The 15,291-nt window shown below is 41.1% G+C and overlaps 1 protein-coding gene across 3 annotated transcripts in view; it reads right to left on the minus strand.

The window, feature by feature from the left end:
- DTD1 (D-aminoacyl-tRNA deacylase 1) overlaps window positions 1-15,291 on the minus strand; it is a 180,205-nt gene that overhangs the window by 59,717 nt on the left and 105,197 nt on the right. Inside the window, exon 5 of one of the 3 annotated variants that reach the window (XM_089669799.1) lies at window positions 2,586-2,860. The exons of the other annotated variants lie outside the window; for them this stretch is intronic. Coding sequence (XP_089525925.1) covers window positions 2,801-2,860 — 60 coding nt within the window. The 3' untranslated portion in view covers window positions 2,586-2,800. Of the gene's footprint in view, window positions 1-2,585; window positions 2,861-15,291 lie in introns of those variants that run through there. 3 annotated transcript variants of the gene reach the window in all.

Raw genomic sequence — 15,291 nt, forward strand, 5'->3', positions numbered from 1 at the left:
AGAACAGTCAGAAGAGAATGAAAACTCCTCCTACAAGCTTTAACCAGTGCTCAGCTAAACATTGATAGAAGTCACAAGCTATATACCATTGATGTGAAAAAGTATTTAGCAGTTTATATTTATTAAAATAATTGCATTTCCATGATTTGTGTACTGTGGGAGACCAGATATAGTGAATGCAGGGTCCTGGGCTTAGTAACACTTTAAACATCTTCGTTTTTTGGCAAAGGCTTGCATACCGGCAAGGTGGAAACAAACAACCCCTCCAACTCAATAACAATGGCTGGACTGAGTATCCCGGCAGACAGGTGATGGAACGGATAACGGCCAGAGTTATAGATCAATTGGAAAAACATTTTAAATTTGGACCCCTTCATTCCTTTCCAGGGACACAGTAACGTAGGCTGTCTATCTAAGGTGGGAAACCACGACATCTGGCCCTTAACCTTGCCCGCTTCTTTTTTTTATTTTTACTTCCATACCTCACCCCCTTCACTTCCTCCCTCAATGTCCCACCCTCCCGCTCTCCCTCTCTCCAAACATGAAAGCTTATTTGTTATATCTGGGGGGGGGGGGTGTTATATTTTTTTTTATACACCTTCCCCCCCCCCCTTATATTTTTTTATACACCTACCCCCCCTTAACCCCTTAGTCCTATTTAGATCTTACAAAAGTGATCCCTATTGACCAGTAGGTATTTCATCCCCCTCCTCTCCTCAAAAATGGGAAACTGTGAGGTAGAGCAGCGGTGACTTGCAGTTACATGAATATAAAATATACAGTTTCTTTTTTTTTCCTGCCTTCTGTTATTTGGATGTAGCCCTATGCAAAATCATAGGCACTTTTGTAGACATTTTCTTAAAGAGAGTTGATGAAACTGTATGTGGTTATCAAGCCAAGTACGTGATAGTTGACGGTGCCTTTTTGGAGTTTAGAAAATAAAGAATTAAAGAAAAAATAGAGCTGATAGGGAAAAAGCTGGTGCCATTTTTGGAATCACCAGGTCAAATATACCCAGGAACAGGTCTAACATTCGAAGCACCAAAATGTGTGTTGGCCTGTGTTATCATAGCAACCAAGTATATATTTTTTTTTTTTCAGAGGAAGTGGAAAAGTTAAAATCTGTTTTGTTGCTCTAAGCAACAAAATATCTGGAAAACACTCCATCCCCAAGTTTGATAAATAAGGGTTCAGTCAAGTAATTTAGCAAAGTATTTTATTTTCTGTATTTTCTGAAGAAAACAGCTTCAAGCTTCCATTCCCCATCTGCAATCTTTCAATGACGTTCAGATTTTTTGCTACAAGGCAGCACAAAAAGTTCTTATTTCAAACTCTATATCATGGGGAGTGAGACAGAGAAACCTACAACTAGAAATCGCTAGCAGAGTCAAACAGTAGTTTTTCTTATCTCATTATATTTTTTGCATTCATTAAAGTGTCAATCTCCGACTAGTATAGTATCTATCTGCCCTTTGTTTAGTTATAATATCTTTTCTAATAAATAATTGAATTACCTGTTGACCCTGGCAGTCGTGTAAGCACCTCTTCTTCTGCTAGGGAAACTATGTATACCTATGGCTTACTCTGGAGGAAATCCCCCATGCCAGGCATCACTAAATATCGTCTGGGGTCCGGATGCAGACCGAGTCACTGTCCCATCTGGACCCATGCAGTTCTGCCATTTAAGAGCCTTTTTTCCCCCCCCAAGATGTCTCACGGTCATCTTAAAAGGGCTAAGGACATTGGTGTGAAGGGGGAACTGAGGACAGTAATGTGGGGGGATAAGGTCTGTGGTATGTGGGAGCTGTGGAGATTAAAGTGGGAGGCGCTGAGGACAGTAATGTGGGGGCTGAGGACAGTAATTTGGGGGGGGGGGCTGAGGACAGTAATGTGGGGGCTGAGGACGGTAACATGGGGGAGGGTTTGGGGACAGTAATGTGGGGGGAAGATTTAAAAAGGGGCAGAGTAGTCTTCAGTGAAGGGGGCCGAGGACAGTACTGTTGGGGGGGTTGATGTCAAGGAAGTGTGAGAACCCTACTGTGAAAGGGGTGGAGGGGGTGATGTAAAGGGGGAGCTGAGGACACTCATCAAGAGGGTTCTTCCTGTGAATGAGGAGGGGACTCTGATGTGCAGTGGGAATTGAGGACACTGATGTGAGATTTGGACCTCTGATGCATGCAAATTTTACTGCCCAGACCTTGATGAATTTTAATTCAATACCCCTGCCCTATGCCTACATCAGCATGGTTCAGGTCAGGGCTAAGAGCATTTTCAGGTCCTCCTGCCCAGGCCATGCAAAGCAGAGGGGAGCTGCCACTCAAGGATCTATGATACCCCCCAGGAATTGCTTCCTGTGCCATTAAAATCCCTGGCACTTCACAAGCGAGAAATGTAAGCTGGCATGCCTCACAGACATGAATACAGACGTCTTCTATATTCCCACACCTTGGTAGATAGCTCATGTGAAGGATAGGGAAATCTAGTAATGTGCACAAATAAAAGAAACCACAGAGTGCACTGGCCTTTAGAAGTGTGTAGCTACTTTAATAAACTAAAATGGGAATAATATTCACAAACATAAAATATAAGCATGCATATTGAAATGATCAAAAAAACCACATCAATAGGAAGGACTGGACCACCACCAGAATCAAACACAATGGCTGTCAAAAACTAATAGCAAATAAGGCTGACACATTTCTGGAGCCCCACCTCCCTTCATTGGCCTTGCTGCCTTTGGGGTGGATCAGATGCTTGACTGACAGCTCCACTCCACTTTAAATGTTCTAGGGAGGAGGGCCTAAAAAGGCTGAAGCAAAATCACCATGATATATGACCAGCTTCGAGACCCTGATCCGTGCTGTAATGATAGGAGAAAAAAATTTCACATGACCCAGCAATGACAGAATGAAAATTGTATTAATTACTTTTTTTTTCCTTTATTACTGAATGACTAATGGTGTGCCCTATCACTAAGAGATAAGAGAACTAGCTGTGATGTCCATAGATTCAATTAAATACAAAATGGAGAAATATGGAGGAAAATAAAAAGAAGAAAAAAAGCAGAAAGCGAGAGAGAGAAGAGAGGAGGGAAAATGGCTTAAGGGAAGGGTTTTGGGGAAGCAGGAAATAGAGGAAGAATAATTGAGAGGGGGGAAGAAGAAAAAAGGGGGAAGGAAACACCTGATGAATGTTTACAATAGAAAGCATGCAGGCTGGCAAGACTCTGCTCTCATAGAAAAGATTTCAATGCCTAGAAAAAATTAATTTCTCAACAATGCCTATATCTACAGAGGTGAATGATGCTTTAAAGTGCTTTTGCTGCTTGTCCAGAACTGTAAATACTTTAATGTATACATACTGTAGATGGCATATACAGTATTTACTATATATAGTATATTTAAATTATAAGGTATTTTTGTAATTTCAATAACAAAATCAGCCAGAGGACAGCTATACATTTTTATGTGCTTTTGCAGTTCCAACCTGACTTGCAAGACTTTGCTTCAGCCAACATGCTTTACTTTCACACAACAGTAAAGACACAGGTTTTTTAAGTTTGTACCATGTAAATGTTTAAATCTTCTGCTGAAGTTATCACCATATTTCTCACTTAGTTGTGTTTTGCTCAAAAGGAGGGTTTAAAATAGAATATAATTTATTTCTGATTGGACAGTAATGAAATAAAACGAGACCAAAGAGATCAATTCACTCCTCTATTATAGACGGTACATTAAACATTAAAGCTCCTCTTTTCAATCCTTTTACAGAAATAATAAGCATGTCCAATTTAAAATTCCCATAATTATCTATAATGCTTTCAAAGGTTTTTAATTTTTTATTTCCCATTAAAGTCTCTGACCCTTCATGGGTCAGGGCCAGAACGTGTGCTGTACTGTGCTGTGTGCTGATGGTGATAAAACATCCTTTCCTTGCTGCTCAGCCCACTTATTAAACAAATCAGTGGCTTTTTTGCATTTTCTTTTCAAACAGTTAGTATAACATTGTATGAAAAGAGGTATAGACTCCAGAGAGATATATCATCTTACCCCTGTACAAATCATTAGTAAGACCTCATCTGGAAAATGCAGTTCAGTTTTGGGCACCAATTCACAAAAAGCACATTGGGGAGCTGGATAAAGTACAGAGAAGGGCAACCAAAAGGATACGAGGCATGGAGGAGCTCAGCTATGAGGAAGGATTAGAGGAACGAAATGTATTCTCTCTTGAAAAGAGGAGATTAAGGGGGGATATGAGCAACATGTATAAATACATCAGTGGTTCATATAGTGAACTCGGTGTAGAGCTATTCACCCTGAGGTCATCAGAGAGGACAAGGGGTCACTCTTTACGTCTGGAGGAAAAGAAATGTAATCTCCAGACATGGAAAGGTTTCTTCACAGTGAGAGCTGTGAAAATGTAGAACAGACTCTCTCATGAGTTGGTTCTGGCCAGCTCAGCGGATTGATTCAAAAAAGGCCTGGATTCTTTCTTGGATACACAGAATATAACTGGATACTAACATTTATAAGTAAAGTTGATCCAGGGAATATCCGATTACCTCTCGGGGGATCAGGAAGGAATTTTTTTTCCCAGCTGGAGCAAATTGGATCATGCTTTGCTGGGTTTTGTGCCTTCCTCTGGATCAACTGTGGGTATAGGATTATAACTTTTTTTTTTTTATGGTTGAACTGGATGGACTTTTGTCTTTTTTTCAGCAAAACTAACTACGTAACTATGTAACATAGCAAGACCTTGCTACTTTAACTCTTTAACTTCCACTCAGGGCAGTCAATGCGGTGCCACTGTAATCCGTTTGCACTGGGCTCCGTAGAGTTCTTGCTTCTGACATGGGGCGGAACACATAAAAATATACCCCCGTGGCAACTATAAGCAAGACCCAGCTTGGCCTCATTGGGATACAGACCCACTATTCAGCTCTCCCTCTCTAGCTGGCACAAGTCCCTTTGTCCCGGTGTACAGATCCATATTCAAGATTAACTTTATTATAAACTTATTATAAATATTGACAGTCTAGGCCAGTCTGCTTGTGCAATGAAAAGCAATCTTTCATTAAGGCAACTTATTTGAGCATCAAATACATCTGTTACATCACAGACATGACTGAAGGCACATAGGGGTTGATTTAGGGTCCTTTCACACGGGCGTTCTGTTTTTATCTTCAGTTCAGTCACGTTTTTTCACAGAAAAAAACGGATGAATTTACATCCGTTTTTTCATCCGTTTAGATCCATTTTTGGTCCGTTTACATTCATTTACATCCGTTGACATCCGTTTTTCGTCCGTTCCTTTTTTGTGTGGAAGAAAAATATGGTTTTCTTCCATTAAAAAAAATGGATGTTGACGGATGCAGACATTAAAGTTCATCCATTCATCCGTTCATCCAAGTCCATAGAAATACAAGGGGGTCCATTTTTCAACCGTAAAAAGACAGATTAAAAACGGACATACGGAACGCCAGTGTGAAAGAGGCCTTACTAAAACTGGAGAGTGCAAAATCTGATACAGCTTCTAACTTCAGCTTGTTCAATTAACCTTTGACAATGAAACCTAGAAGTTGATTGGTTTCTATGCAGAGCTGCACCAGATTTTGCACTCTCTAGCTTTAGTAAATCAACCCCACAGTTGGTGAAGATTACAAACATAAGATGAATGTTACAAACATCTAGTCCACTAATAAACTGTAATCAGGCTTGTTAAAACAGATTAAATTACCTGATCCCTGGCTCCTCTGTGCTGCTAGACCGTTCCCTGCATCTTCTCTCTCCTGCTCCAGCGGTCTAAGGTCCTGATGTCATCAGGGCCAATGCAGGGTCCATAACCCTGCGCTGGACATGATGATGCCAAGGGACAGCCAACCGCCAAAGCGCAGGTGAGTGAGATCGGCCGGAGCAGAGGGTGGGGAGGATCAGGGAGCAGAGGATCAGGTAAGTTAAAGTGCTTCTCAACTCCCCTAGACTAAACAAGCAGTTAATTCTTGCAGTGGGGATAATTTAAAAAATTCCCACAGTTGGGCTATAATGCACACGCTTTATACATACTACAGTAAAGTTCCCTCACCCTCTCCAAAGTCCAAGCGTCCCCCCAGGGAGGAGATTAAAAACAGAAACACCATGGGCAGACACGTTATCCTGTCTGCTGTCTGATCATGGAAGTGGCTCCAACAACTTGGCCTTTTATAACTTAGCAGCAACACCAATGAATGATGGGGAACTTTGTTAAGCAACTCGGGGACCAACCCTGAGAAGGCCCTACACTGGTACTTATAGGAAGGAACGAAGAGGACATCTGGTGGTGTCTAGAAATTACACAGACACTGGCTTTTACCGTGTTACCTTGGCCTAATCAACTATCACAAAAGTCTAATCAACTATCAAAAAAGGACAAAAACTGCAGAGAAAAGCAGAGAAAATCACACATTTCAAAAACTTTCTCTTTCTATAATTTTTTTTTCATCTTCAATATGCTAGCAAGTATGATTGGTTCTGAAGAGTAAATTCCCTTGATAACCCCCCTTTCTTCATAGCCCCTTTCTCTTCTGGAAGTGTCTTCTAATTTCGGTCTGTGCTGGCTTACCCCCTCCACCTTTCACCTCCCTACATAACCTTTTATGTAGCAGCCAGGGTAGTGGCAAAGGGAACACTACAGTATATAGAGCTTCAGTTGACTGATAGCTCTGAGTTTGCTGAGGCTGCTAACATCACATTCAACACTGCAGTCACAGCAGTAGTAGTCTCATTGCTTTTACAAATAACATACCTAAAACACATTAAATGCACATGTGATCTTATAGGAAGATTGTTGTTGAAAGGACTGATCTGGTGACAGGGACCCTTTAACTACTTAAGCTCCAGGAGATTTTACCCCTTTCATGACCAGGGTATTTATTTTCTGCTATTCGGCACTTTGTTACTTTATCTGGCAATGGTGCAGTCATGCAACGCTGTACCCAAATGAAATTTATATCATTTTTTTTCAGAGCTTTCTTTTAGTGGTATTTGATCACCACGTTTTTTTTTACATTTTATTATATAAATTAAAAAATACTTTTACTTTCTGCTATAAAACATAATAAAAAAAGAAAAGAAAACGTCTTCATAAATATAGGCAAAAATGTATTCTACAGGTCTTTGATAGAAAAAAAAAAATCCCAATCAGTGTATATTGTTTGGCGTGAAAGTTCTAGCATTTACAAACTATGGTATATAAGCTTGAATTTATATATATATATATATTTTATACTAGTAATGGCAGTGATCAGAGACTTAAAGTGGGACTGTGATATTGCGGCAGGAAATCTGACACACTTACACTTTATAGGAACTAACTGACACTGACATCACCAATGACACTAATGCAGTGATCAGTGCTAATAATATACACTGTCACTGTACTAATGACACTGGCTGTGAAGAAGTAACATCTAGGGGCAATGAAAGGGGTACCTGTGTGCCTAACAATGTTTACTGGTTGTAGCTTTGCAGGGAGAAAAAAAAACAGCCACATCGCTGCACTCTGTAGGGAGCCTAGTGTTGTTTACCAACACAGGGCTCTCTTTTGTCATTTGCTCAGCCAATCAGCGGGTCCTGAACGTAAATAACTGTCCGGGACCCGCTGATCGGCTTGTGCCGTAGCGAATGACAGCATAGCCAGGACAGTGTGCACATACAGGACAGCCCAGTGGCTAAATGGTTAGCACTTCCGCTTGGCAGTACTAGGATCGTTAGTTCGAATCCCAGCCACGGCACCACCTGCCTGGAGTTTGCATGTTCTCCCTGTGCCTGCGTGGGTTTCGTCCGGGTACTCCGGTTTCCTCCCACACTCTAAAGACATGCTGATAGGTTAATTGGATCCTGTCTAAATTGCCCTAATAGGTGTATGAATGAATGTAAGTTTGGGACCTTAGATTGTACACCCCTTGAGGGTTAGGGACTGATGTGAAAATTGACGGCGCTATATAAGTACCTGCAATAAATAAATACATACCCCTTATTCCCGTATATATACACGTGATCCAATGCAGAATGCAGAGGGACCGCACTATAGCAGTAAAGCTACAGTGAGCGGTCCAGAAGCGGTCTACATCTTAGCCATGTAGTGTTCTAAGCAGATGTAATGAATGCACAAAACACTGCAGAGTTTGAAGCGGCGGAGTTACATCCAAAAAGGGAAGGTCTGCTTTAAAGATTGGACCCTTGCTCCCCATTAAGGACTAGCACCTTTGGGGAGCGGGGGGGGGGGGGGGGAGCTGGTACCCGAAATTGACAAGTACCCGCTCCCACTTCCGCTGCAGAAGTTGTCCTCCTACCCTCCCTCCCCATAGTCTTGTGGGACACGTGACAGGTCCCAGAAGACGACGGGGCCATTCAGGAAGCGTAGCACTACTCACGCATGCGCAGTGGGCACCTGGCTGTGAAGCCGCAAGCTGTCACAGCCAGGTGCCCACACTTGGTGAAATGGGGTGCCGGCGCCTGGTGAAATGGGGTGCGGCGGTGGGACAGGTGAGTGGCTGTTTTTTAAAAGTCAGCAGCCACAGTTTTTGTAGCTGCTGACTTTTATTTTTTTACAGTGTGAGTGGAACTCCGCTTTCATATCTGCAATTGGAAGTGGCTTACGTAGCATATTTGATACCCAAGGTGAATTATTTTAAAAACCACTCTAAATATAAAAATTATTTCCAGTAAGAATTGTAAAATTAAATGAATACTAATAATGCCCAAATAGGGAATCAGAGATAGTGAACATTTTCTTATGTTAACGTATATAAAAAAAAAAATATTAAAAAGGTTTAATAGTGGCACACCGTTTGATTGTGGCAGGCCTACAGGAGTTTAAACAGTAACTCCACTTTTGTTGAGAGAAAAAAGAAAAAGAAATCTCCACTGGGTGATCAATGTACATTAAAAAGATTTAAAATAATCCTTGTTGCAGTTTTCTCTGCTCTGAAGGAATAGCTCTTTGTTAGATCATGTCTTGTGCAGGACTGATTTTGAATGGGAATGACTTTTTCATTTTTGATCAGCTTATGCTGTCGCTTGCAGGGTTCTAATTAGGAAAGTTGCAGGGTCTGCATCCCTTTAGAAGTGATTAACCTTTGGAGTATGTCATCAAAACTGAATTTCTTGTTGCAGAGGATGCCTAAAATCTGATTTGTATCTTAGTGCAGACTTATGGAAAAATCAGTGAGCCAATCACACAAGCAGGAAATTATATTTCTGGCAGCGTGTATGGAACACCTCCAGATGGTCATATTGCACTGAATTTTACAGAAAATGACAGTGCTGCAGATTGAAAAAGAAATCTAATTTTTAATAACAATAAGTTACAATACATTTTGTGTTGCAACTGTATATGGTATATTATTATTTTTTCATTTGCAAGATTTTTTCCAAGAAAGTGGAGTATAGAGTATAGTGGACTTTAGATTATACTAATATGGTCTTCTAGATTAGCAAATGGCAATTGTATAAAATACTCAGGCAACATACTGTCACTTGTTACAATATACGGGCAACAACCAGACAGCAAACGTGCAAGTTTGGAGTTCAGTAGCCACCTACATGTGATAAATTATAAGAGAAAAGTCTATTGGCCATGCTAGGCTGCATTTTCGTGACCAGCAGATATTGCTCATTCTTAACATAGGGACAGGGTCTCTTTAATGGACATGAAAATTAGACTGAAAACACTCATGAGCAGGGCCCTTTGGTCCTTCTTGTATTAAATTGTATTGTAACTGTACTGTCTCCTGTTATATTTTAACCCCTTCACTCCTAAAGGTAAAAAATCTTAATGCCCAAGCACAATCTTGCAATGTTGACATGTTAGTAAAACCGTCCATATCACCACAACTACTTTGTACATCCAGGTGGATTATACCGCATTTGTTTCAGGACAAATTGAGCTTTCATTTGGTGGTAAATGGTAATAGATATCTCCTGATTCTTTTTTATTATCAAAGGAAAACTGGCCCAAAATAGTAAAAAAAAAAAAAAAATTTTTTTTAATTTAGCAGTGTGATTCTTGTTACTACCATAACCGACCACCAAAGAACAACCCAAAATAAATTTTCCAGCTCTTGACGATCACAGCGATACCATATATATGTATGCCATTTGTTGTTTGTACCCATAGTACAGCCCAGAAACAATAGTGCGCATTTTGTTTTTTGTTTACATAAACAACACTGACACTAATACCAATTTAAAAAAAAATAAAAAATCCTGACCTTTTGACCTTTGACCCAAACACTTAACCTGGCACTGAACTAGATCAAACCTTGATCTAGGTATTTTCTTTATTTTTTATTTTATTTTTTAATATGCATCTATTTATCTTTTTTTTTTACAAACATTTTTTTCCCTTTATGCCAGGAGTTAGAGAGATACAATGTATCTCTCTCCTCCATTTATAGAGAGAAAAAAAAACAAACAAGGGGGCCGGCTGTACAGTGACTGATCACTGTGAGCCAATCAGAGACTATCACAGTGATCATGTGACCCGGAATCGGGAGTCCCAGGTCCCGATCCTTAGAATGGGACCTAGGGCTCTTAGTGACACCCCGGTCTTTGTGCTGGGAGCGGGCTGTACGGCAGGTACGCAAATATGCAGCCCCATGGAAAAAAAACAGTTCTGTGAGGCTGCATATTTGTGTGATGTCGGCGTCAAGGGGTTAAAGCACTGCTCAAAACTGTTGATGCTATATAAATCCTGTATAATATTAATAATAATTGTCACAGACAGGGTCTTATGCCAGCTTTAAAGTTTAGAACAGAGGCCTTCAATCTTTCTAAACAAAGCACTAGCTTATTAGCCTTCAAACTTTAGGGGGGCCGGAGTGGCCAGTGGGAGTAAAAAATGCCCCAGTGTCAGCAGGAGCAAAAGAAAAGACAGTGCCTAAAGCCAGCAGGAGGAATAGTGTGCCATCATTGGTATTAGTTGGGGAAATAGTGCCCCCATCATTGGTGTCAGTGCAAGAAAAAAATGCCCTATTGGTGTCAGTGAGAGGAATGGTTTCCCACTGTTGGTGTCAGTGGAACAAATGCTGCCTCCTTGTTGGTGTCAGTGGGAGGAATAGAGCCCCAAAAACCGGATAAAGGCAAGCAAAGGCCCACATTTAGCCCACGGGGCGCAGCTTGGAGACCACTGGTTTAGTGTGTTACCAGTGCTTTACACGTAATGTTCGCCTAGTACTTAGCGGAGGCAACAGAAGTGATAAAACAATTTACTTTTTGACAGCATTTTTCCAAACCTGCCTTGCTGTGTGCAGACATACAAATGTGTTGGCAAGGCGCAGTGGGCTTCCATTAAGAATGAAAGGAACCACACCACACACATGAATGTTACCAAGCTTTGTGGTCCCTAAAGCATTTCTGATTGTCTAATAAATACTTGCCTAATGTACTGATGCCCATATACACCACTCTTTAACCGCTTCCTGACCGCCCTTTTGGAGAAATTCTGCTACAGGGTGGCACGGGTGCGCAAAATCACATATATATACATGATTTTGCATTTCCAGGTAAGGGGAAACCCATGACGCCGTTCGCGGCCACAGCTGTCAATAACCGGGTCTCGGCTGGTGAGTACTCGCCGGCACTCGGTAATTGCCAAGCATCTTCGACGGGGAGAACTGTTTGTAAACAAAACAGTTCTCTGTCAGCTCCTGCACACTGCTTTGGATGGCTGTGCACAGTGATGCACACGGACACATCTTATCGTAAAACAGCACAGAGCTAACTATTTGATCGCCCCAAATGTTAACCCCTTCCTGCCCAGTGCCATTAGTACAGTGTCAATGCTTTTTTTTTTTTAGCACTGATCACTGTACTGGTGTCACTGGGGATGTCAGTGACACCAAGTCTGTTCTCCCCAGTGTCAGAATGCCCGCCGCATTACCACTATAAGTCACTGATCGCTGCCATTACTAGTAAAAATAAATAAAAAATCCCAGTATAAAAACCGACATTTATAAACGCTATAACTTTCATGCAAAGCAATTAATTTACATGTATTAAGATTTATTTTTTAGCAAAAGATATGTAGCAGAATACATTTTGGACTAAATTTATGATGAAATTTGATTTTTTACTTTTTTTTACTGGACATGTTTAATATCGAAAAGTCAAAAATATAGTTTTTTGATCAAAATTGTCGGTCTTTTTTTTTTAACAGTGCAAAAAATAAAATTGCACAGGAGATCAAATACCACCGAAAGACAGCTCAATTCGTGGGAAAAAAGGATGTAAATTTAATTTGGGTGCAGCGTTGCATGACCGCACAATTTTCAGTGAAAGTAACGCAGCGCCGTAACGCAAAAATGGCCTGGTCAGGAAGGGAGGTAAACCCTCTGGAGGGCAAGTGGTTAATCTGACAGCATTTTAGCAGAGTATCCAACATGCACTAATTTGTTTGGTACTTGAAAATGGCATTGGCTGTGGATGTACAAGGTTCAGTCATTATGGTAAAGAATCAGTGTGCTTCTTTTTAAAAGTAGACCATACCCTAGTTCACATAAATAGCTGAATATTTTTCATTTTGCAAGATTAGGTGCCTGATCTCTGCTAGCAGCTCATAAATACAACCTCTGTATATTGTTTAAATGTTCCAATACAATGTTCGAGTTCTAAGAGCAAAGCCATGCATACAGCTGCTGTCGCTGAATGATTAGTTTAAGCATGACAAAAAGACGTACTAATGATGACTATCCAAAAGCGGGGGAGCATCCCTACCAAATATTAGGGTTACTATGGAGACTTATGAATATCTCTATTTTATATGAAGAGATACTGTATAACTGAACATTGGGCACAGGTAATGCCTATATTCAGGGGTGTATTTACCAAAAGGCAAACAAGGCATTTGCCTAGGGCGGTATTTTTTAGGGGGGATGGAAGAAGGGACACACATGGCATTGGGACCTGGGGGTGGGATCCGAGAGAGGCTGTGGGTTTCATGACGGTGTATGCACAGCCCGACTCCAGTTCCTGGGGATGTCTGGAGCTGCGAAGGTGAGTGTCTTTCTCTCAAGGCTCTCTCGGGTGGAAGGCAGGGGTGTTGTTGGTCAATGTCAGGCTCTCTCTACGGGGGGGCCATTTTTATGTTGCCTAGGGCAGCACAAAACCTAAATACACCATTACCTATATTATATGTAGAGGTAGTGGCTGCATAGGTAAACCATAACCACAGTATTTTATTTGTTGTCTTGGTTTGTAGATTAGTGAGTGGCGTAAAACCATAAAATAAATATCTTGGCAGATAATACAGTTCAACATGAACATTTGATCAGCCCTGCTAACCGACTAAAACTGGCCATACACTAGTAGAATTCTACTGAAAATGTTGAACATTCGTTCTAATGGGTAGTGGGATCAATTCAAAGTTTGTATTTGACCACAGTGATGAGAAAATTCAAAGGAGCAGGATAGAAATATTTTTTTAATTAGCGAATTTCTAACAGGGTATGTGGTTTTTGCTCAGGAAATGAAATTTGTTCCAAAATTAAATTTAACCCCTTTGCGCTGGCGCCTCCCGGCCCTTTAAGAGTTTCAGAAGGCGGGGTTTTAGGGTCATGTGACCGCCGTGATTCGCTGTCATGGCGGTCACATGATTAGAAAAGGTCCCGATCGCAAGAGGAGATCTAGACCTTTCTGTGAGTCACAGACATATGTGCTCTGCGCAGGACACGCGCTCTCAGCACATATGTGTTTTAAAATGGTACGCAAATATGCGGACGCTCGGAGTCAAGGCTCAGATGCCGAGAGGCCACATATTTGCGTGCGCTCAGTGTCTAGGGGTTAAAGTACTTTTGAAAGGCATTTGTCCAATCATTTGTTCGAATGTGCAAATAATTTTTGTAAGAATATTTGTACGAAAATCTACTAGTGTATGGACAGCTTTACTGCCTGGATAACCAAGTGAAAATGACAGAAATTACAAAAAAAAAAAAAAAAAAATGAAACAAATACAGCTACCACATTTAAAGCGGGACTACACTGCACCTGAACAGCACAAACAATGCTGTTTAATTCATTTTTAAAATTCAAAGCAAAATCCCCCATCCATCCATGTCTCCATGCTTTATTTTGCTGAGCAATCACTTCGAAAAACACCTCCTAGCATTTCTGGCTGCGGCATCTTAAGTAAATCATTAACCGCTCTCGTGCCAATCTACAGCAGAAATACTGCTACAGGGCAGCATGGCTGCACAAAATCATGTGTATATATACGTGATTTTGCAGCTCCACGTAGAGGGCAAGCGTGCCCTACCCACGCCACTGTTTGCGGCCTCGGCTGTCAATCACCGGGTCCCAGACGGTGATTCCCCACCGGCACCCGGTGATCTCTGAGGATTTCTGACAGGGGAGAGACCTGTATGGAAACAATACAGACCTCCCCCCTGTCAGCTCCTGCACACTGCTTTGTATGGCCCTGCATAGCAGAGCCATACAAAGCAGTGTGCTTGCAGTGAAACACACACAGCCCACATAGTAAAACAGCACACAGTTAACCCTTTGATCGCCCTACGTTAACCCCTTCCTGCCCAGTGCCATCAGTACAGTGTCAGTGCTTTTTATTAGCACTGATTATTATTTTGGTGTCACTGGGGATGTCAGTGACACCAAGGTCCCCCCCAGTGTCAGAATACCCACCGCAGTCCTGCTATAAGTCACTGATCACCGCCATTACCAGTAAAAAAAAAATAAAAATTCCAGTATATATACACCACCATTTGTAGAAGCTATAACTTTCACGTAAAGCAATTAATTTACACGTATTGGGATTTTTTTGTAGCAAAGACAGGTAACAGAATACATTTTGGCATAAATTTATGACAAAATTAGATTTTTTTAAATTTTTTTACTGGACATGTTTAATAGCAAAAAGTCAAAAATATAGCTTTTTTTCAAAATTGTCGGTATTCTTTGTTTGTAACGCAAAAAAAAAATAATGCACAGACAATCAAATACTACCAAAAGAAAGCTCTATTTGTGGGAAAAAAGAACGTAAATTTCATTTGGGTGCAGCATTGTATGACCGTGTAACTGTCAGTTAAAGTAACGCAGCGCCATATCGCAAAAAATGGCCTGGTCAGGAAGGGGGGTAAATCCTCTGGAGGGCAAGTGGGTAATGCATCATTTACTTCCTGGAATCCTTCTGCCCTTAGCTAAGGCATGCAAAGAGAAGGGTGTGCTTAGCTGAGAAAACTCCTCCTCCCCTCCTGAAAACTCTTGGGATGTATGACATCATTTGCCTAGACATGGAAACCAA

This window comes from Staurois parvus, unplaced genomic scaffold (assembly GCF_062004578.1).
Source record: "Staurois parvus isolate SC_StPar_1 unplaced genomic scaffold, SC_StPar_1.0 ptg000081l, whole genome shotgun sequence".
In the NCBI taxonomy this organism is placed as follows: domain Eukaryota; kingdom Metazoa; phylum Chordata; class Amphibia; order Anura; family Ranidae; genus Staurois; species Staurois parvus.